A 24,499-nucleotide genomic window follows, 5' to 3' on the forward strand; every position below is an offset into this window, starting at 1 on the left:
AGCTTATTTTATTATTAATTGCAGAGTCTTTATTGTTTGCCTTTTTAAGTCTATTTTTCATATTTTATAAAACTTAAAACAATATTTATCAAGATCTGAAATTGATAATTCAATCAAGCTTAAGACATTCATTATATATACATATATATATATATATAAAATTATATTTTCGATGACTTATCTTCTTAATGAGTGTAAGAATAAAATGCATTTACTTGATTTTATATAAGTTAGAATTCTTTCCAATAATCCTTTACCGTTATTAAAATTCACTGGCAGTGCAATCAAATGTACTTTTAATTAACAAATGATAGTAACAGCACATATAAGTTCGTTATATTATCTTAATAAATTCAACGGACTTCCGAACAGGTGCATCCTGCAGAAAAAAGCGCGATGATGCAGACGCGAGGAGTCTCCCACTACCTTGAAGAGGACCGAATCCACTTCATCTGGTGGAGGCAACTTTCAGCGGAATACGCTATATAAGAGAGTGACATGTCGGCTGGCCAAGATAAAGCACGCGTGTGTTGTTAATCTTTTGCAGTATTTTATCCGTCTTAAATTGAACTGTCCTAGTATTTTCGTCAGTGACAGGTAAGTGAGCTTTATAAATCAGTGAAACTTCAACGAAATATATTTTGAAGAACTAAGGGATTCTAGCCATACATCATCGTATTGTGTTGATTGTTATTTGTTTTTAATAAAGATACTCGAAAAAATTTGGATTCTTTAAATTTTGTTCATATAAATTACAATTGTGTTAATATAAATTAGAATTGTAAAGATATGAAAATAAAACTTAATAGTTTTGAATGCAATATCATTTATACACAGATTCATATTTATTTAAATTTAATTTTGTTATATTTTTCTACAATAATTAATTTATTTAAATTTATATTAAAAAATTATGTTTTTTATTTACATTTACATTTATTTATTTTTGTATTTATTGGTATACGTATTTGAATTTATTGTATTGCATATAAGTAATATTATTTTGTAAAAAAAAAAATTATTTTTAATTTATTAGTATAATACTTATTTTTATTATATTTATTATATTTAAAGAATTTTTGGCAGCGAGAGAGAGAGAGATTATTAGAATAATTTTAATATCTTGTGTGTGCAAAAATTTAGTTTTAACATTAAGATTTAACATACAGATTAAAAATAGAAATTTAAACTCTTGCTTTCTTTTTCATAAAAAAAATCTTATATTAAAAAAATATTTAAATATTAATTATGGTATCACACGTTTTATTTTCGGTTATTTCTGCTAAAATCTCGCGATATATTCCAGATTTAACACCTCTTTTGTTAATTAATTTTAAAAAAGTAAAATATGTTCTAAAATATGAATTTTTTTATTTAGTATCATTGTCTTTCTATTCTTACGGCTAAAATATTTTAAACATACTTTTTTTATTAACATTTAATTAAAATGTTAAAATGTATTCTGTAACAAAATATCTATAATTTTTTCTAATGCACTAATTTTTACTTCGTATTCAAGTTTCTTAAGTAATGAAGTTTCCTTCTTTTTGGAAAATTTTCAAATTTGTAAAATTCCGAATAATGAAATTTAACACTTGATTAACGCATAAGAATGCGATCGGTATGCTAGGGTTAATGACTGTACTATCGAGATAAGTGCAATTTAAGTGCTCGACTTCCTTATCTTGCAACCAAATGATTTGCGCCCAACCGGTTCTAGTTGGTTTCTCGATATATAGGCACGTGTCATAATTCCTGTTCCACCGTGCGTGACCGAGTTAATTTTATAAAATTCTTGGAGTTGGCTTCTGAGGTCCCTCGACATGAGCCCCTCGACTTGAAACAATGTTACCTTAGAGAAAGTACTTCTGTAACATGCTATTGCGCACGTTTGAATTCACTCATATTTCCATTTTTTCTTTTACACATTTGTACATGCCAGATGCACGAATCATCAAATTAAAGTTGTGATAAAACCTTTTCATATAAAAATTGTATATTATATTGAATTATATTATCAGCAGATTTTAAATTAGACACATTCGTTTATTAATATTTGATAAAAAGAATAGTGTTTTGCTTAAAATACATATTACATTCATGAAGTTATAATATTCAATATACAATAACCTTAATTTTTTCAACAGTTTTTATTCTGTTGGTCTAAATAAATTTTAATTTTATTAAATCTCTCTCCCCTTTCTCTTCTCTCTCTCTCTCTCTCTCTTTCTCTTTCTATTCATGGTTTTAGTTTAAATATAAAAAAAACTAAAACCAATTTTAAATATCAACATATTAAAATCTATATTATTTTTAATTAAATAAAAGAATATGTAATATTAATATACATTAATTTAGAATTATTAAACTATAATATGGGTTCGAAACTAAACAACAGATTTTCAAGATAGATTTTTTTAAATTTAACCGGCAGTGAAACTAGTACCTTATTTTTCATTACTATTATACTATTTCTTCATTAAAAATCGGATTGAAACTTAAAGTGAATTAACTATTAAGTTTTTTATTCAATAAACTTTGTTGATATTAGTCTAAAAAAATATTGCAATATGTAATCAACTATTTCGATAAAGAGGGATAAGATTAATGGCGATGAGAACTGATTGGCGTATCGTATTTAGCGAGGAAATTATGGAAAAATGTTGCCCGGCGACTATTTGAGATTTCCTTAAACCAACCAGTCGAGTTATGCGTATTACACTATATACAGCCCGCCTTTGATTTGATATAGTCACCGGGCAACTATCTCTTTTTCCATTATGCAATATATTGCTTTCTTTACGCGGTAGCCGGAAAGTCAGTTTCTGCGAGGAGAACGCCCTTCTGGTTAAATATATTTGAATATGTAATAAAACAGAGACTTTGTTAAAAAGATTATTACATATCTCGCCGGAAATTATATCAATAGTAATAATCTCTTGCTTCGCGGAGAAAGTTTTCGAGATTTTCTTAATGGCGAAGTTGGAGAAACCGATCGAACGAGCAAAAACGATTAACTAGAATCAACGTTCGGTCATTAAAACGTGATCAGATTCGAGAAGAATTGAATTGTATTTTGTGCATTTAAACCGCAAAAATATAAAGAATACATAAAAAATAGCGATAATACGCACGCACGATGTGTAGTAAATGTTACAAATGACGTAAATGTAGCATACATATAGTGCATGAAATTCCGTCATTGAAATTATAAGATCGGAAATTCTGTATACATTCTGTACCTGATTCTGAATAATATTATTTATGCACAAAGTGACTGGAATAATGAGGGCAATTGAGAGTCAACGTGATATACAATGCGCAAAAATTTAAAGACAATAATGTATGATTCCATTGATATAATTAAATAGACGTTTTGGCTCATCTTTGACCCACCCTCAGTAATAAATTTTATTTATGCATATTTTTGTTATGAATATGTTAATAGAATAAAATAGAATTTATTCTCTCAGCATTTCTGTAAAACTAAGAATGGGCTTGGTTTGCAAACTTTGTTCTTACATCACTCATTTATCCATATCTTTCTCACGTGCACTCTTATTTTAATTGCTTATTGCACTACTTCCTGTCTCTCTTTCTCGTGTTATTATTATTCTTCTATTCGTATTTATATCTTAAATTTATTATCACAGTTAATATTCGTATAAATATGTTAATGTTAGAATCCCAAACAATACAAAGTCTAAAATTACGACATAAGACGTCTTTAAGTCGCTTTTCAGACGCAAAAAACGTCTTATGACTCGATTTTGTTAGACACTTTGTTATCTGAGATGATATTAGATCAAATTATATGTTTAATAAAATAGACTTAGCTTTCTTCAGTTTTGATGCTTATAAATTTAGAGAAAGTGCCTATCAAATAGAAGAAGATTAATTGCATCTATGAACGGTGATCATGACCTTGATGACTTGTATAAAAATCTATACCTGTTTCATAATCTTTGACATCGTTTCAATCATTGTGTCGTTTATATGGAGATGTGAACTGAACTTTGATGTAACATTATGTCTCGTGTGCCTCGTCGAACGCATTACATATCATTTTTACACACAACTCCTCTCACTTTCACTTTGCTCGGATTTTAATCAAGATCTTAGCGAACATAGTTGGAAAAAGACCGGTACAGGATTTTCTTTAAATACGATATACACATACATACACATTCCTTTCTTTACGTTCTGTTGCACCAACGATTACCAATTAATTGCTAACTAGGACTCTTAATATTACAACACTTCGTTAATTAACTAAATCATCTTTAAGTGATATTGGTAGTTTTCGGATACCAATAGAGAATTTTCTGATTAAAAAATCGAAGTTTCATTAAAGAATGCTAATAACTTTTTTTTTTAATGTAAATGTAATACACTTTAAATCTTACACATTAAAGCTAATTAATAATTTAAAAAAATCAGAAATATTTACTTAATTAGTATATAGGTTATGAATTTAATAATTAATGAGAAGGAAAAAAGAAAGGCCATTTGTTAATAGAAACTCCAAATGTAGAGTAAAGTGGTATAATTTTGAACGTAGTACAATTCTGAACGAAATAAGATTTGAATTTAATTTCTTGGCTTTTTCCTCCACAAAATGAGATCGGAGTATCAAATCTGATCCTCGAAAATTAGATTCAAATCTTATTTCGTTCAAAATTATACCAGGCTTGAAATTATACCACCTTACTTTACTATGTTTGAATCGCAAACTTGCTCAGATTATTTAATTATCGCTCACATAACATTCGTATTACACAATGCTCACAGAAAATTATTCTGAAATCTGAACATAATTAATATGTTCAATGTCACGAGAGAACAATCGCATCGTTAACATAATGAAGTTTCTTTAAACATACATTTAATATATAATTGATACTTTTTAAACTTAATTAATAGGTGCCTTGTAATTTATACAATTTAAGAAATCAAAATGTAATCGTTTGTGTGTTTAATCTTCAGATCTCTAATTAGTTTTGATGATTTATCTTTGCAATGATTTACAACCTATTCATCGTATGATATTAATCTTAAATCTGATGAAGCGCACGACGAGTCCGAGTTTGCGGAAAAATGGCGTTACGCAAGGCGTCGTATTACGTGGAATGGTGACTTACCTTTGACTTGTATTTCTTATGTAACTAATATTGCCCTTTCGATACGCTTACAACTTAGTGCCTCATAGAATTTATATTGTTTCTGTGACAATTGAAAACATAGAAACGTGATTTTATCTGTATAACGCATTATGTGAGCGGCATTTATTTTATTTTTATCCCCCCCCCTTTTCGAAATATATTTCCATCAGATTTTTTAAAATTGTGTTACAATAAATTTTGAATATATTTCAAAATTTTTTCATTAAATATTTGCCAAATCAAGATATCAAGATATATAATAAATCTATAATATTATTATTTCTAAGAACCTTCTTTTTTTACACTTCCCATATATGAAATTAAATGAATGCAAACTTCATCATCGTTTTAACATTTATTATGTCTTTTAGCAATTATCCTTTCATCTATTTTTGTTCGAATGCGAATATTTGACGTTGCAATTAAATTAGTTCTGAATTAATTATTTCCTGAAATAAAAAAACGCGGACTAGATTTAACTTATGTTTTATGAACGTATACTTGTAAGTTCGTAAAAAAATTTATCATTTGAAAGCGATTTCAAGGCGAAAGGAAATTTGCTCATGATGGCCATGTGATTGGTTATTGGTGAAGCTTGAATAGGAGCAGAGAATCGATCTCGCAAGGAGCAAGTGCGAGGAAAGCGTGTTACTTTCTATGTGTGCAAAACTCGGACGGTGGTTTCACGATCGGTTAAAGCCATTTCGGTCATGACGATGACGCGCTCAACGGGCTCAAGTGCTTTCCATAATAATTCTCGAACACAGCATGTGGCATACATGCACTTAGGAAAGCTAGTTTCTAATTGCTTTAGTGCTCGAGCTAAGTGACAAGAAAACGAGAGATGATAATAAATGATATTAAGAATTTTTGTCTGTCGTATCGAATGTTTAACAATAACAAGCTCTTAAATTCTTATGTTTCTGTGTGCTGTCAATCAATTCTTAGGTCTTTCAACTTCTTGAATTTTTAAAAATCTTCCTCTGTTCTTATTTATATGTATATCTTCACATTTCTTTCACATCCTTAAACATTATAATTTAATTTCTTGAATTTTACATACTTATATAATCTATAGTTCGTGGATCTTTCAATTTTGAAAAAAAAACCACGTATGTCAGAAACGTAAAAAATATTCGAAATTATATGTCAAAAATAATAAAGTAAAAAAATAAAACTTAAGTATTAAAATATGAATTTAACAGAAAAAGGATTAAATAATGAACCCAATTTTCCGATTAGATGTTACTACTAAATTTAAAATGTAAAAAATTAATTTGTAATACAAAACATATTAAAAATAATATAAAAGTTTCTATGTGTCTATATGTCACTGGAAACAGGCTTAAAAATTTCGACTTCTGAAGAAGCAATCCGCTAATTCTGATCTAATTTTCTTCAGGACACTTTTCCTTGCAAACTGAACCTGAAATAGATAATTAGGAAAATATTATAAAATGTAATAACACAAACATAAAATTAATTTTTGCCCTCGATATAAATATTTATATCGAGGGATATCCGCTATCGCGTCTCTTGGTTTTTTAGATTAATTATCGGGAATCGTATGAAAGGAAAAGCTTTGTGAAAAGGACTCTCTCGGGCAATGACCCTGATAGTGTAAACCAAGATACGAATTGAATTGTAATCGTATACCAGCGCTATTACAGTAGCAAAAAAAAACATTTATTTGAGAAATCGCAGCCGCGTACTGCCGTACTTTCTCGCAAATCGACGTCTATTAAATTCGTACGCACGTACGCACGCACGCGCGTGTACACGCAAGAGAAAGTGATCTTGGCCATCGATATCCTCAAAATGCAGCCATTTGTATCAAAAGGCCGCAAAATCGAAAGTGCCATCGTATTTAATCTGTTCGAATCCAAGGTATCGATTGAGCCTATTCAGAACTTGATCGGCTTAAACGTCATTGAGAGCCGATGATCTCAGATATTCGCCAACTCTCACGTAAAGAAACACAATCTACTCTCGAGAGATCAATAATTTTATCTTCTACATTGATAATAATAGAAACTATTAATTAGTTTTCTATTATTTCGTTTTTTATTTTAATTCAAAATGCGTGAATAATTCTCGATTGTGGAAATTCGGACATGTCATAGTTGTCATAAATTAGTATAATCATATTCATATTATATATTATGATTTGAAAAACAGAAATTTTTCTACTAACACATTTTTATAGAAATGTAAATGCATATTAAAAAGCAATACAAAGAATTTAATATAAAATTAAAATCGGAGAAATATTTTAAATAATTAATAGTTTCTTCTCTATTTTTACTTAGATAAATGAAACATTGTATTTTCCTTCAGGCACTGAATTACGAGCATTTTCCGTATTTTGCAGGATGTATTGGGTGTTCCTGGGATTGCTCAGTACCGCCATTGCGGCGCAGAATTCTTACGACTTAGAAACCAGAGCTGTTTCGTTTCCCGGAAAGCCAAGTAGCTTAGGACCACTTTACTCGGCCGGCTTAAGTTCGGCTCAGGGATTCCGTGATAATAGTTACGAGGATAATGCAGTGACACCCACGCCGTCGCCGACGCCAATCTATAGGAATCAACAACCGGTGAATTTAGAAATTATATGCACTTATCTACTCGCTGAAATTATTTCACGTTTTGGAACACTTTTCAGCAAAATTTCAGCATTTCAGAAAAATTTCAGCAAAAAATTTCAGAGAAATTTCAGAATAATTTCAGTTCAGTTTCAACGATTTTTCAGAAAGTGAAAAATTCACTTTCAGTGAAAGGAGGAGTCTCCATAAGGGCCGATTTTGGCACCCTCCAGATTTTGTTTAAACACACACACATAAAAATCTATTTCTTGAGATCAATTATATTCAATTAAAGTGATTTTAGCTTAAACGGAGCGATAGGCCGAAAACCAATCTTATGAAGACTCTTATGGCAACACCATTGCTCCGTTTAAGCTAAAATCACTTTAATTGAATATAATTGACTTCAAGAAATAGATTTTTATGTGTTCGAACAAAATCTCGAGGGTGCCGAAATCGGCCCTTATGGAGACTCCTCCTTTCAACAAATTTTCAGCAATTTCACTGAAATGTTCCAAAACGTGGAATAATTTCAAACGTGGCGAAATTTTTTCATCAGGGATGCTGTATTTTATTTTTATTTTTTAAAATTCTTTATGTTAAATTGTACGCATGTATTGCAGTTGTATCGCAAACCAACGGCGGCACCGATAGACACTCGCGATTACAGTCAGGCCATCCGCGTTGGTTCATCGCGTGCTTCCATTCGAGGCCCGCAGTCCCAGTTCGGTCCTGATGGGCCCACTAAGGAAGAGCTCGAGGAGGAGAAGGAGGAACCCGATCGTCTTAGCCTTCTTCTACCTCAAAGCAGATTCGACTGTGTCAACAAGCAGACCGGTTACTACGCTGACGAGGATCTCAACTGCGAGGTCTTCCACTACTGTCAAGACAACGCTAAGCACTCGTGGATCTGTCCCGAAGGCTTCACTTTCCACCAGGTCAGTGAACCAACCATAAATGTCCTTTCCTATTTATTCTTTTAGTATCTAAGGAATAAAGATATTCTATTAATTATGATTGATTGCTGTTTTCCTGTTAAATCTAATTTATTAAAAAAAATATCACTTACGGCGACGGGTTTAACTCTGACGAAACTAAAATATATTTTACTTCGTCATTTTATCAGGTACATCTAATCTGCATGCCACCCGGCGGCGACATCAGCTGTCAGAAGAGCTCGCAGTACCATTTCGTCAATGAGTATTTGTATAAACCCCTGAATCTCCAAGAAGCCGAGACTAAGCCCAATGTCACTTTAAGATACAGCGAGAGGTATTACCCCTCTGATATTTACACGGATGAAAGGGAGGTTGGCGATTATCAGATCACCCCTACGCCCGCTCCGGTGCGTCGTCCTGCCCCGCAGGTGTGTTTATCATCTTTGAATCATGATGGTTACTTCAATAATTACAATTAGAAGCTGTAAAATCGAAGCCATAATGTTTTAATTTTAGAATTCAAATCTAAGTTTTAATTCAAATCTGAGTTTTAAGTAGATAATTTAGTATACTATAGTTTAAAATTTTTAAGATTTTTGCGTTTTTCTTTTTATTTAAAATTTTTACATCTTAAAAATTTTTCAATGATAAAGTTACAAAAATTTTAATTGAAGATTTACGTTAGTCACGAAACTAAATCAAGACTTTCTTCTGAGCTCTGAATATTATATAAGTAGATCTTTTTATTTCGTCCACTGCTTCTACTTATTCATGATGATCCTGGTGAAAATTTTTCTCAGAATTTTTTACATAATTTTTCAAAATTTCTATATAATTTTATAACTTTCCTATATTTTTTATACGAATTGGAACACAGAAAATCTACATCTTTTCTCAGAATTTTCCATATATGTTAATTATAAAATATTGTAAGATTTCTAAGATTTTTTGTAAGTATAATTTTTCATAAAATGTTATAAAATCTAAACAATTTAAAAATATTTTTTAAATTTATGGGATGAGAAATCTCAGAATATTTCAGAATTCACATGTATGAAAAATTCTGAGAGAAGATGTAAACTTTCCGAATATTTCTGAGTATTTCTGAAAAATGTTCCAATTCGTATAAAAATTATAAGAAAAATTTTTACCAGGGAAATGTGAAATAAATTATGATCCTCTTTCGATCGACTGTATTGACACGTTAACGGTTAGGTCTTGTACAGATCCTTTTGAGTCCACAGCCAAGTTTGAACAGCATCCCCACGTCGGCCCGTCCACAGCCTACAGGACTCCCGCAGTATCGTCTCCCGATAAATCAAGTATTCCGCAGCCCCGAAGAAGTCAACATCCCCCTTCAGCACAGACGGCCGCAACAGCAACAACACCAGGTCCTCAGACGGTTTCCTCAAATTCAACTCCGACCCGATGAAGAAGAATATGAATAGATTCTTAGATCCATAAATTCTTTAGTTTACTCAAAAATTATTCCATCTCCTCCTCAATTTAATATTTGTTTTGCGAAGCCAATGAAGAATCGCAGTATTTGACATGCCTGAATTTTTCCTTGAATAATTAGTGGCTTTTTAAACTATTATATTTATATATATATAAGAATTTATATATATATATTTATATAATAAAATTTTTCTAGCAATATCTGTAATCAATAAAAATTAGTATTAAGAAACAAGAATAAATCTTGTTAAATTAATGATGCACCAGTAATTATCATGTCCTTCTTTTTAAATGTTTATATAAGGCTGATGCAAAGATAATTTAATTCGCGGTGCAATTATTGTGTGAAAGTAATTTAATTATTGTAAATAAATCATCAGTAATAATTATATAAATGATATGCTAAATTTGCCTCTATTTATAGTGTAAACTGATTTTACAAATTCATAAGAGAGAGAGAGAGAGAGAGAGAAAGAGAGGGTGGCTAATAAATTGTTATATTATTTTTAATTGCGTTTGTATTTTCTATATGGATTTCATGTTTTATTTATCTCATTTAAGATATATGATTGTATTAGGCGCCATATAATCAGTATTCTATAATCAGTCTTGATTTGCAAACCATTTCAATGAAGATTGTAAATCGTATCTATATGTATATGTATTGCAATGATTTAAGTCAATATAATTTATATATAAAAAAGTAGAAAGGACGATATCTTGGTTCAGTCATAATTTCGTTAATAAATAATTTTAGAATTGTAAGAGAGAAAGATTTACTGTAAGAATTTTATATGTTTGTCGCCATTTTATATTGCACCTTACATTTCTCTGGTGAAAAAAATTCTTGTTTTCAAAATTTTTTTATATTTTGAACTTTTGAAGATATTTGAAAATGTACCTCAAACTTCAAATTTTATAAATTTTCAGAAATTATAGAATGAGAAATCTTAAAAATTTTAGAATATTTCAGAATAAAAATTCTAGAAAAGATGTGTAAATTTTCTTCTGAAAAGTGTTTTTATTTGTATAAAAAATCTAAGAAATTTTAAAATGTCATATAAAATTGTACAGAAATTCTGAAATATTCTAAAATTTATATAAAAATTCTGAAAAATTATGTGATAAATTCTAAGAAAAATTTTCACCAGAATTGCTGCTGAATTTACTTTTGACCGTAGCATTCAAATGAACCGATTGGTGTAAGATCAGCATTGCTTCAATGTCTCTGCAATTCTACGTCTCCAATGCATGTCGCTTTGCTTCTTTCCGCAACTGTTCTGAGAATCCTGTGGCAGTGTATGATTCGTTGTTGTATCCAAACTAGTATTATTCGTTGAGTTCGAACATTCTTCCAACTGTATAGTATGCTTCTTAATCGTAGAGACGCAATTAGATTCTTGGAAAGAAATAGTATCAGAATCCTCGTGATCCTTGAAATTTCTTCTTTCTTCGGAATGCCTTTCATCCTCGTTTTCACCTTGGTTGTCTTTTTCTTCTTCGCATCTTGTGATTCCCTCATTGTAGACATCAGCCGTGGAATCTCTCTGGTCCACTGTTGGCAGAAGTGCTTCAATTTGCGAGGACGCAGAATCATGATTTTCTTGCGGCGCTGGTTTATTGTTAGGATACGAATTCACCTTGGAGTTCTTGTCCTTAAGATAGTTTCGCACAAAGTAATTGTGGCTACTGGCACTTTGCGGATATAATTTCTCCTCGATCCGACAATTAAGCACCACTGCTTCAGCAATCGGAATCGGTTCTGTATATGTAAATATCTTCCTATCGGTCTTGTCCTCCAGCCGTCTGATGTTGATGGGTCCATTGATCACCGGTACTGCGTTACTCACTTCACTGGTAGCTTTTATTACAGGTGTGATATTGCCCATAGAGTCGAGACGTGAGTTGATCTGATCAGGTGAGCTCGCGACCGTCGTGGTGACTTTACCTGTGTTCTTCGGCTGTGTCTTCTTCGACTTCTGTTTCTGCCGTTGTTGATTATTCTTCACCGAACAAGATGGGTCCGTTTCAACGACTGGCGTTTTGCTCACCTCGCAATTTTCTTCGGTATGATGGTGTCTGATGTGTCGATTCAAGTTGTCCTTACGTCTAAACAGTGTCTGGCAATACTCGCAGGAAAATGGTTTCTCGTCTGAAAGAAATGAGCGAATTCAAGACTGTCATCGTGTAAAAATAGTATAATATTGGAAATTAGAGAAATTAGGGAAATTAGGGAAAAGTCAGAGAATTTTCTAAAAAATAAAAATTCTTGTTTTTGAAGAAGAATGATAAAAATTTAAATTTAAAAAGGGTTTTAAAGCTTGAAATATCTACTTTCGAATAGTTACTATATTTTTTGAATTTATGTGAGTTTAATTTTTACATATAGAAAACGAGTTGAAAAAAATGAAAATTTTTCTTTTCACTTTGTAGGTCTGTAGCATGCCTAAAAAAATTTAAGCAAATTTTCGATCTGTCGTGAAAGCTTGAAGCTTTTCCTACAAAATCGTTTTTTAAAAATATTCCTACGATTTTTTGTTCCTGAGTTACTCGCGGATTAAGTAAAAAGAAACATTCTGACTTTGTTCGTAACTCCGTTAAAAATCATTTTATCGCAATTAAAAATATAGATTCTTAAAGCTGAAACGTAATTGCCAATTTTTTTTAAATACAATATATGGGTTGCTAAGTTTTTACTATAACTTGTAAAGGGATTTTTTCTCTAACTCAATATTTAACGCACCTGAATGCACAGTTAGGTGCCGTCTCAATTCGCTCTTTGACAAGAAAACTTTGTTACAGTGAGCGCAAGAGAATGGCCTTTCTTTCCCATGGATCCGTTGGTGCCGTATTAACAAAGATTTTTGTTTGAAACTCTTATTGCACTGATCGCACCTGTGCGGCCGTTCGCCTGTAGTAACAATCAATCATTCATTCGTTATCATTATTCTTTTGAACATCGAAAAAAGATGTGATAAATAATTTTATCATATATAATTATTATAGTAGATTTCAAAATAAAACTTCTGTTTACGCATAACTTGGATAAAATTCACGAAAACAGAAAAGATTTTTCTAATACTTACTTGTATGTGTTTGCATGTGGCGTTTCAGATTATTTAATATGCGGAAAGACTTATCGCAGGACTTGCATTTATATATAGCCGTTGAATTGTGTATGTTTAAATGAATCTTTAAATCATCCTTTTTGCTAAACCGTTTATTACATTCGGAACATGGAAATTGCTTCTCCTCTACAACATGTAATTACAGTTATATAAATGCATTGAGTAATTTGTATATTATTATTATTTGAAATATTACCTTGAATAATAATTATATTTTTTAAATATAAATTTTACTTTACAGCAATGAAATCATTAATAAAGTTCAGTTTTACAAAGATACCAGAAGATTTGCGAGTTATCACCGTATTTAACCTTCTGGTATCTTTGAAGATAATACCCGTGAAAGCCTAAAAAGCTTTATAAAGTTCAGTTTTTATTTATTTTCTGTGTTAAATATCTGAAAATTAATGACAGACATTTCGAATATTTAACTATATTTTGGAACATTAAAAAAAATTTTTTCAACAGCATTTCAGGATCATACTAGACAATTATATTTCTCTTACGAAAAAATATAATGATCTATAAGAGAATTTATAACAAAAAATAAGTGATTCTGTTGGAAAAAAATGATTTTGATATTTATTTAAAGTATTTACTTAAAGAGAATTTTTTTCTATCTTTGTCCACTCCACAAACTAAACATTCTATGAAATTAATTTTTCGAAAAAATGATTATTCAAGATAACATTTCAAGAATGATCATGAATCATCTTGTATATCATGTTCTTACAATTAAAAAAAAATATTTATAATCTTTATATTCAATATTACAATAACATTAACTTCCATATCTGTTATTTAATAATTTATTAATATTGACATGCTGTAACTAATTGGATAATTCTAATGCCTGTGTCACACTACGCACTGGAGACTGAGGATTGCGAATTGAGGATTAGAATTTAGCCAATTAGAACGAAACGGATTAAAATTAAAATTATCTGATTGGTCGAATTTTAATCTTTAATTCGCAATCCCCAATCTTTAATTCACAATCCTCTCCAATGCGTAATGTGACACGGGCATAAAGCACACTTACTGCTATGAGAAAACATATGTCTGTTGAGCTTATTCTGCTGAGGAAAAGCTTTGTCACAGAGGTTGCACTTGTATGGCTTATACCCTCTATGGACTCTCTCATGATACTCGAAATGAGAGCGTTTGACGAAGCTCTTGTCGCATAAAGTACATTGATAAGGCTTGATACCTGTTACACAGGCATCATGATAGCATTTGCCCTTCTTGTTGCGAAAGATCTTACCACATACGTTACACTTGTATCTTTCTGGAGTACCCGGCAGTATTGTTATATGACTACGATTACGACGTTTGACTTTTTTGTTTTTCTCCACAACCTCCTTCTCATTATTCTTCGTTTCTGCCTGATCGTCCTGTAAACAAATAAAAAAATATGATCCATCAGCTTGCACTGCAAACAATTGCCATTTCTATTTTTCAATAGTTATTTCTCAATCGAATTTTTAATTTAATATAAAGCACTGGGAATAAATTACTACTAATAAATTTATTAAATTTAAATTAAAAATTTATTACTAAAAAATAAATAATTAGTTGTCCCAATGTAAATTAAATTAAAAATTTGATTGGAAAATAATCATTGAAAAAATAGAATGAAAATTGCTGTACAAGCTGATGGACACAATAATGAATGGATTTACAAAATCTTTATATAAATGAAATATATATAATATATATTATTAAAAAATTAGAACGATATCTACATTTTTTACGTATTGATTCTGCAAATTCTGCGAATCATTGTCGTTTCTTAAATGGTTCTCAATGTTTAATGCTACATTATAAGATTCTAGTCTTGGAATGTATGTTTCACTGGAATTGTCATTAGTGACTGCGTGATTAGTAACTGTGTCATTGGTGACTGTGTCATTGGTGACTGCGTCATCTGTTACAGATCCATAGGTTCCTTCGTTGTTTTCAAAAGTGATGTTCTCATAGAGATTCGACGATCCGCATTCGGCAAAGTTCGAATCCGAATGATTTTCCTTAGATTTGGAATCCTTGTTGATAACTAATTCTAATGGCAATACGACCACTTCATGCGATAATATTCGTGTATCACTTTGCTCTTCGTTCACAATGTGTGGCTCTTCTGCGTTATCAAAAGTTTTATTATAAGATGGAAAGAACTCAAACCATAAAATCAGAATGGAAAAATCTGACAAAACTCGAAAGCTGTTTTGGTCTGTTCTTTCTAGCTGAATTTGTTATCTCTTCAACGTAAAAAGAAAAAGAGAAAAGATAAACCATGCAAGAAGTAGTTAAAAAGAACAGACCTTTCATTTAAATAATCCTGAATACCTTCTCTTTGAACACAGTGTTGAGTTTCACAGATTTTACACCCATGTTCCTCATACAGCAAGCACATTCGGCATTTGGTGTGGCCACAACTATCTTTCACAAGCCTTGAAAAGGATGCGTTTGTAGGTTGTCCGCAATTCGGGCATGTCTCGCTCGTTGTAGCACATCTTCCTAATTCCTCAAGAAATATCATACTCCGTTTTTCCCAGCAGCATGTACTCAAGACTTACAATACTTGTTAAATAAATCTAAAAGAAAGATATAGTTATACCAAGTAATTCACACATGATAGAATGGCATAGATTTTAATAACAATGAATTTTGTTAATAGATGTATATGTAACAATCTAATTAGCAAACTTCGAATAGCTTTGCATAACTCCAATCTGAATCTCGCTCAAAATAAGAACAAAATTAGAACGTATTGTTTTACAGCAATGACAACAGAATATTGTGTTAATAATTAAGAGTATTATATTATTATATCGTTCCATGTGTTTTTAATTGTTCCTAAAGATGATTTGGTAAAAACAGCCAATTATGAATGTCATACATTAAGGTCCGATTCCATAAATATAAGATTAACTTTAATTTCAGTTTAATTTAATATTTATCTTTATCTAATTCTTAAAATTAGAAAAAGATAAATAGTAAGTTAAGCCGAGATAAAAACTAATCTTACATTTGTGGAACCGGCTTTGTAGTTTTTCAATACTTTATTTATATATATTGACTTACATTTATACTCGCGTGATGTATATAATTATATCAAATATTTTTTATTTACTAACTTAATTAATAACAAAAAATCCTACGTTCTGCTCTACGTTCATTCACGTACTTTACTCCACTTCATTTCTTTGATTCTTTTTCTTTTAATCAATGTTGCCAGATCATTTTGAATATTTTCCCCTAACGTATATTTAAAAAAAAATCCCCAATAACTAGAAACAGAAATCTCCTAAATTTTCCTCTAGAAAACGCCAAAAATTCTAAATTTAAAAAGAAGATAAATAACAGATTTGTTTTTTATTATTGTACATACTAGAATTTTCTTTCTTCTTTCGCTAAATATCGAACGTATCAAAAGTTCACAGAAAACAGAATATCCGGGCGTCGATGATGAGAAAACGAAGATGCTGAGTGCAAAAAGTGCAAGCAACGCGAACGGATCTAATGAGATAAATATATTTTTGAGCGTTGAAGAGAAAGAAAGCAAGAATGTTGAGTGTAAAAAGTGCAAACGAACGAACCTCATGTCAAAGTAGCGTGTGTGCTCATTCTTGATCCATTATTACTGAACGTTTTAGTTTCGAGTAATTCTAATTAAAGAACACAGTATAGTTATTGTTACACGCGTAAAAAATCGTTCCAATGTTATCTATGTAAGTCACCACGTATGTCAGGTTGCGCAAAATCTGTTGAAATCCGATCTGCAGCGTCCTAACCTCAACATGTTGCATGGGTATGTATTTCTATTTAAAATGTTAAGAAAATTTTAGATAATTTCATCTGTTTTAGTGCGAGTGTTTTAGTGAAATCAATTGATTTCAATGTACCTGTAGTTCTTAGAATTGTAAATCTCTCCTGTTTTAAGATCTATATATTTACAGTCGTGTTTCCATTGAGGTATCTCGTAATTAACAAAACGATTCAAGATAAATCCTGAGAATCAATTCGATATTTGTTATAAACTAATATTAATAAGAATGTTTCTTCTTATTAGTTTTAACATTAAGCCGTTTATAATTTAAACGTGTTTATATCAATTGCTTGTTATATGTTTAACATTGATAATGACCCGATCGGAGTCGAAACATCGTTTGTATAGTTCTTATATTTATATCTTTGTTTAGTTCTTATTAATTACAATTTCAATTAATAAGAAATTTGTACTTTTTAAATTTTGAATAAATTTGCATATCACGAACAATTCATTTCAACAATTTAATATTACAGGATTCATTTAATCTCAACAGGCAAATATTTCAAAAATATGCAATTTTATAAAAAAACATTCCAAATACGAATGAAGAAGAAGAGGAAGATTAAAATGAATCACCCTGTATATTATGAAAAATTTATCTTACAATACTGTAATATATTATTAATATATTATTAATAAATAAATTTAATCTGTCATGTAGATGCAAGAGGTTCTGTGCAAGTAGCTTGAAGCTACCTACACAAATTGTGTCTTCGAGATACACTGGTTCATTGTCCAAGGCAGAAGTCAGAAAACGAAGGAGCCAGCTTTTCGACGAGGAGAAGCGGAGGCAACGATCGGAATTGGGTAGAATTGAGAAGATAGAAGTGAAATATAAGTTGGCAGAAGAAGAGGTTGTAATGGCGATGAACCGGAACATTTCTACACCGTACGACTGTGCCAGACACATTTCTGAAAGCGTCGCCGAGATGTCCGCTATTGCCTTGGTGAATAATAAAATTTGGGACATGAACAGGCCGTTTACGGGCGACTGCGAGTTGCAATTTGTGACCATGCAAAGCCCACAGATACGCATGGTCAACTACGCCTTCTGGCGAACTTGCTCGTTGATTCTAGGCGCCGTAGCGGATTCTGCATTCAAGGACAATATAAATTTGCACTTGTACAGTTTTCCTATTCCAAATATCACCTCAGGGAGCTTCACTTACGACGTATTTATTGATCTGCCGGACTGGCGACCGACTGATTCTGAATTACGTGCCATGTCTGCACTCTTTGTCAAATTGACGAATTGCAAATTGTTACTGGAAAGGTTGGAAGTGCCGTCTAGCGTTGCGCTGGATATGTTTCAGGTAGAGATGGGATAAGATTGACTTAATTTACTAATCATAAAACACAAGTTGTGTTAGTCAAGTTTAATAACTTTTTAACTTGTAATCGGGATTATATATGGGTCCTCTACTGTCACTCCTGGTGACCCTGGGAATAATTTTAAAGAGAATTTTCTCTGAAAGGATTTTTGTATGTTTATATCTAACAAGATTTAGAAACAATATTTTTGTTAATATTTTATTTGTATTTTTCAAACAACCTTATACTATATATTAAGAATATATAATTAAACTTGAAAAATTGTTCACTTTTAGCGTAAAAAAATGTGTCTGTTTTGAGTTAAATTTCTATATAGAATTTACATATATTATGTTCACACATTTATATTTTTCCTGGAAGAAGTATTTTTTATTGTTAAAACTAGATATTGTGAGATATTATTTTACAAAACAAAAATGCTACTGTTTTTAGAATTACTTGATAAAAATTTGATCAATCTTTGGTTTCAGGATAATCCTTTCAAGTCGCAGCAGATACCCAATATTGCCAAATACAGTGGCAACGATAAAGTAATGTTGTATCGTATGGGAGATCATGTGGATATCAGCAAAGGTCCTATGGTAGGCAATAGCGGCCTGGTAGGACGAGTTACTGTATCGGCAATACATAGACTCACAGATGGACCCACGGATGGTCTATATCGCTTTCAAGGCATTGCTCTACCTAAAGGTATTCTACTTAATTATTTCGCGTATAGTATCCTGGAAAAACGCGCTAAGAAATTGAATACCATCATGTGGCAGCCTCATCGAGTAGAGGATGAAGCAATCAGCATAACAGCGTCCGTGAATTAAAAACATTTCGTTATTTAAGAAAGTTTTCTTGTAAATAAATATACATCTTTCAGTCACTTGATTTAAAACGTGTCATTCTATGACCTTTTGCTGCGTTTGTACAGATTAAGGTTTCTATTCTTTGACTATATATATATGTTTTTTCACTACTAGATCATGACATCAGAAGCAAGAATTTTGACGTAAATTTTTGCCGTGCAATATATAGTAAAATAAATAAATTATTTTTATCTGTAGTAAAATAGAAGATGTTTAAAAACTTCAACATTCGAATAAAATATGTGGATCATTTTATTTTATCTTGAGTTTCATAACAATAAAAATCGGTCTAATCGCTAAATATTATTGTACATTAGATATAAGAATGTATACATAATTCACCGACATTGCAAACGGTTCTTTCGAGGCTTAGACACCTCCCAGGTGAAGGTGTCTGGCAGTCTGTTGGTCTTGGACACCGCGCATTTTACACTTAGTTTCAGGTACAATTCTTGATTCGAGTTGGTACCGCAGCTATCAAGACTGTCAGTTTTCAGATTTATCCTTGTGGCAAGTGGTGCTAGTTCTGGCGAACATCTAAATTAATAAAATCACGATTGACAGTTTTTTAATTTTATTTTTATTTGCACTCGAAAAGAATGCAAACTTTAGACACTTAATCGAGAAGCCGTTCATTGAACAATTGCTCTAATTTGCTCTATTATTTTACAATAATGTTATCAATATTATGTAACGATTATTATAGAACAATATATTAGAAAAAGAAAATTTCGTAATCGTTATTAAATGATTATTTTATAATATTATTGAATAAAGCAGAAATTAAATATTATATTATCTTAATTATATTTATATATTCTCTTCAATTTCAGATATTTTATTTTTAATTAAGGTTGATAAAGAAGAATTTTACTTTCATGAAAAAAGTAGCTTCATTTTGTAACAGTTACAGTTTAAGGAAAGACAAAAAAATTTTTAAACAAACTATTTACAGGGAATTGGAAAGTTTCGCAACTTTTTCTACTATTGTGATTTTTTCAAATAATTTTTTATTCTTAATAAAAAATTTTTTTGCCTTAATTGGATTCCAATGATCAAATCGAAGCAAGGCCTATTAGTCTCCTCTTCAATTTCTCCACCGGTGTTTCCCGCGTTACTGATCCTGGTGTACTTGAATCTATTCTCGTAAGCATATTTGCTCATATTACCATAATAAAAGAACTGTCCGCCGTATTCGCCGTATCCTGAATATGTGGAAGCCGGCGGTGGTCGTCGGGATGCTAACAATGGCGCCTGAAAATGCGGAGAACCTCAATTGGAAAAAAAATACATTTTTACTATATATCGGATAAACAAATTTTTGATAAATTAATAAGCATCATCTGTGTAACAATTAATAATTTTTTTCGCAATAAATTATTTACAGGTTTTTAAGATGCTTTGGTATCACATTATTAAAATTGTCGATCAATTTAAGATATTCTTTCAGCTTTAGTTTGCGATTTTTAAGTCGGACAAACCAAATCGGCATGCAGTTTACAACAAAAAGTTTTTGCAAAAATTTGCATATTAGTATTATTAAGCACTAATGATCCGCTTTGACTAAAAATAGGATCTTTTAATTGATTTATAAAATCTTTTGCTTTTGATAAATGGCTGTCTAGTAGCTGTTCAATGACTAGTTAAGTTTTACGAACCGTCACTCGAAGAATGAGCTTGCGCTCATAGTGCAGCTTATGAAACAGATGTTTGTTGTAGCTGCCAACCAGTCGGCGTAATCTCAGATACATATATCGCTGCTTGTCCCGCCAGCAATATTCGTTACTTGCATTAGGCACTCGTAAGCATGTGAACCATGCGCGTCTTAAGACGTATTTAAGATGCATGCTGACCTGGAAATTAAATAGATGGATTGTGCCATATTCCATATCGCTCTTTTGCTTCAAAAGTAAACAAACATCTATTCCATAAGTATATTAATTATCTTGGAATAATTTGGCTTTTTTAAAATTGACACAACTAACAAAATTAAGTTTCCTAGAGAATTAAAAAAGTATTCTTAACATGATCCAACGTCATTTTTGTCATTTTTATTTCACAAAACTACCCTTTTTGAGTTGATTCTTTTTTTTAATTACTTTGAGTTGTGACGATTTTGACGATGTTTTATAAAGTTAATTTATTTTTGATGATTGAGAGGGTAATGTTAACTCATTTATGATAATAATTCGAAAATAATTTTTTACTTTTTTTTTTGGTTGTGTCACATTTGAAGTAAAGTAGCGATATGTATAATATGCAATATCGACAGGCTCTCTTTTGATTCAAATTCTTATAATTCTCTTTTTTGCTTTATGATTTTCACTTAAGAAATGTTCATATAATATTAAAAAAATATTGCTATTAATGATCTTTCTCGACGATGATCTTCCTCAGATAATCAAAATTTGAAAATTTAGATTGCTTTACGAGAAATTTTTAGAAATTCTTGGAAATCTTGAAAATTTTGAATGTCTTGAAATTCTTGACTTTAGAAAGTTTCCATAGAATTGGAAATCTTTTCGTTTCAAAATGAAATATTAGAGAAAAATGCTAAAAATTCTTAAAAATAAAATTCTCAAATCTTTGTATAAAACAAAATAATTCGAGATAATAAAGTTTTATAAGTGTAAAAAAAAATATATTGAAAAATTCAAGATTTCACGAGATTCAATACATTCAGGAAACTTTCAAAATGTTTTAAATTTTCAAAATTAAAAAATTTTTTTAGTTTTTTTTAAGTAATATTCGGATTTTTGTAATATAAATGTGCCAAAATGTTCGATGTATCCTGTTCATCACTGAATGTCACATCTTCAAAAATATTGACCCTTTACCACGGGATTGTCAGTTCTTGATGAAATCCTAAAGGATAGCACCTGCCGACCCTCTTCCAGACAGTCCAGAACGTCGACTATCTTACATCCCGAAATCAGCGCAGATCTATTGACGATTTGTCTTTACTGATCATTGATTAAACGAATGTGAGCGATAGCTATTCGATCGAAGATTGTTGGATTCATTAATCGAACGCTAATAAGTGACCGCAAAATTAAACGGTGAGATGGCGAAAATAAGGGGATTACCCATTTATTTTGCGTTCGGTAACTTTTTCGAAGTGATCCATAAAATTCTCGCAAGTGCGCGTGAAGATCTGCAGGTCGATGTAACTAAAGACGCGCGACTCCTGGCAAGGATTGAAGACCGTCTGCAGCAGGCAATTGAGATTATCGAGGATTCTACCGCCGTAGAAGCAGGAGATGGGTAAATCACGTGACCTATTTAACGTGAATAAAATAGATAAGGAAGTATTGATCCTTTTTTTATTTGTGCTTACGTAAATTTAATGGAATCCTTTCTCTTAAAATTAATGCCCATTCAGTAGGAAAATATATATTTTAAATCGAAAGAGAATATTCGAATAAAAATCGATTAATTAATACATTAATATTCAATGATACATTAATGTTAAAATTTTTTTTAGCTTATATATCATAATATATTTTAATTTTCAGAAGTTTTGAAAAATATTTAGGATCTCTGAAGAGAAAATATAATATTTAGCACAAAAATATGAGTAAGAGTGTATATTTTTAAAATATAAGAACATGGGAGAAAATATTGAGTATGAGGAATTTCTCGAAGTTGATAGCAAACAGATTTAAATGGAGAGATTTAAAAACCAATCCAATAATCCAGTAATCTTAAATAAACTAGCGGGATTTGACAACCAGACAGCAATGATCTAATATAGATTCATCCAATATTGTAATTTTTATTGTTACTATTATTACTGCTATCAAAGAAAGTTCGAGATTGAAGAATTTAAAAACCTTGGATGGGTATATCGCCATGTGACTGCCTTCAGCATTCGATATTGGCAGCGAATAAGTTCCAGCGCGTTAAAAATTTTGTTGCATTCTACTAACTCCGTGTTAGTCTTTACATTGTTCATGAGGTCTTCCGTACGTTTTATTGCAATCTCAAGCTTGGTACCAGCTACTAGAAATTCGCTGTTCAGTACTGTGGCAGCAATGTCGTAGCAGCGTCTATTTAACAAGGATCAAGGAAGAATGAAAAAGTATCTATACTTCTTTGGAAAATATGGGTTTTTAGAGAAAGCTGGAATTTAGAAGATTGATTTTAGGATTTATAAACAAGATTTATAATTTTTAAGAAGAGCAAGAAATCTCTCCCAAAATTTTCTTTTAAATCTAAAGGTTTTGAAGTTGACAGATCTAAAAGATTCAGTTTTTAAACATCAAATTCTTCTTTCTACGACTTCTAATTTTGAAATTTAAGATTTCAAAGAAAAATACTAAAAGTATATTTAGGATCACAGACTTATGCAGCACAATACAGAAATTATAATATAAAGTCTAGCCACTTAAAAAATGTATTTCCTGAACATTTAATACTCAAATTCACAATATATTCCAAAAATTAATAGTAAATTAGGTAATTAATTAAAATAAATATAGATGTTTTTGATAAGATTCTAATAATTATTCTCGTAATTTTTAAAACTGCCTTTAATTTTGCAAAATTGGCAGGAACCTACCTAGAGACTAGACGAACGGTGCAGGCTACGTCGTGCAATGGCAGCATCTTCAGGATAATACTGAGGATTTCCGGCGGTAAGCTATCCAACGTATATCCGATACTCTTGCATCCTCGTGCGTCCTGTCTGCATCGCGAGAATACTCTTCGACGTTTCGCGCCCATTTGACTCCTTTTGGATTTCGTTTTTGCTCGCGATCGTGAGCAATCACAACCGATCGCGATCAATCATAAAAATCACGTGCGTCCTTGCATACCGATCACAATTGATAGGATTTTTTTTCGCTTATAGGACAGGAAATCTCGAAATTTTGCAGGAATCTTTAGAGGAGTAAGAACTCTCTAATTTGCACGAAACAAAAGTCTTATATCGCAATTCTCTCCTATCATTGTGATGATAACTTCATTCTGAAGACAAGCGAGAAGCTATGATCTATAATTGAAATGAAGTATAAATTTTCCTAGATTCTAGATGATACAAGTCTAAAAACATGCTAATTTTTTCTTTAAAGATCTTTTAAATTTCTCTGCATTTCTACAAAATATCGTAATAACATTCATGATTCTTGCTACTGCTGCATTAATATAATTATCTTAAATTATTTTTTCTTCAATTAATCATTTCTTAAATTATTTTCGTATAAACGTTTCGATAT

The 24,499-nt window shown here is 31.0% G+C and overlaps 4 protein-coding genes across 5 annotated transcripts; 2 read left to right on the top strand and 2 right to left on the bottom strand.

The window, feature by feature from the left end:
* The first annotated feature begins 499 nt into the window (after positions 1-499).
* LOC108725751 (uncharacterized) lies at positions 500-10,238 on the top strand. The gene is made up of 5 exons (XM_018452953.1): positions 500-597; positions 7,534-7,756; positions 8,368-8,682; positions 8,871-9,110; positions 9,909-10,238. Exons 2-5 carry the CDS (start codon positions 7,535-7,537, stop codon positions 10,128-10,130), a joined length of 999 nt encoding a protein of 332 aa, XP_018308455.1. The 5' UTR covers positions 500-597; position 7,534; the 3' UTR covers positions 10,131-10,238.
* Positions 10,239-11,301: 1,063 nt separating this feature from the next.
* Positions 11,302-16,465, bottom strand: LOC108725747 (zinc finger protein 181). Its single transcript, XM_018452947.1, has 7 exons — positions 16,403-16,465; positions 15,612-15,859; positions 15,014-15,402; positions 14,311-14,662; positions 13,227-13,394; positions 12,884-13,051; positions 11,302-12,292 (listed from the first exon to the last, which is right to left on the bottom strand). Exons 2-7 carry the CDS (start codon positions 15,802-15,804, stop codon positions 11,349-11,351), a joined length of 2,214 nt encoding a protein of 737 aa, XP_018308449.1. The 5' UTR covers positions 15,805-15,859; positions 16,403-16,465; the 3' UTR covers positions 11,302-11,348.
* Positions 16,466-16,860: 395 nt separating this feature from the next.
* mRpL39 (mitochondrial ribosomal protein L39) lies at positions 16,861-19,288 on the top strand. 2 transcript variants are annotated; one of them, XM_018452962.1, is made up of 3 exons: positions 16,861-16,996; positions 17,759-18,410; positions 18,900-19,288. In XM_018452962.1, exons 1-3 carry the CDS (start codon positions 16,986-16,988, stop codon positions 19,242-19,244), a joined length of 1,008 nt encoding a protein of 335 aa, XP_018308464.1. In that variant the 5' UTR covers positions 16,861-16,985; the 3' UTR covers positions 19,245-19,288. The 2 variants fall into 2 exon arrangements, with proteins under 2 accessions (XP_018308464.1, XP_018308463.1); XM_018452961.1 differs by having other exon boundaries at positions 16,862-17,076.
* A 288-nt stretch (positions 19,289-19,576) lies between these two features.
* On the bottom strand, positions 19,577-24,189 carry LOC108725761 (uncharacterized). Its single transcript, XM_018452966.1, has 7 exons — positions 23,845-24,189; positions 23,117-23,332; positions 22,370-22,561; positions 22,121-22,226; positions 20,942-21,136; positions 20,320-20,537; positions 19,577-19,820 (listed from the first exon to the last, which is right to left on the bottom strand). Exons 1-7 carry the CDS (start codon positions 24,006-24,008, stop codon positions 19,622-19,624), a joined length of 1,290 nt encoding a protein of 429 aa, XP_018308468.1. The 5' UTR covers positions 24,009-24,189; the 3' UTR covers positions 19,577-19,621.
* Positions 24,190-24,499: the final 310 nt, after the last annotated feature.

This window comes from Mycetomoellerius zeteki, unplaced genomic scaffold (assembly GCF_001594055.1).
Source record: "Mycetomoellerius zeteki isolate Tzet28-1 unplaced genomic scaffold, Tzet1.0 scaffold36, whole genome shotgun sequence".
NCBI lineage: Eukaryota > Metazoa > Arthropoda > Insecta > Hymenoptera > Formicidae > Mycetomoellerius > Mycetomoellerius zeteki.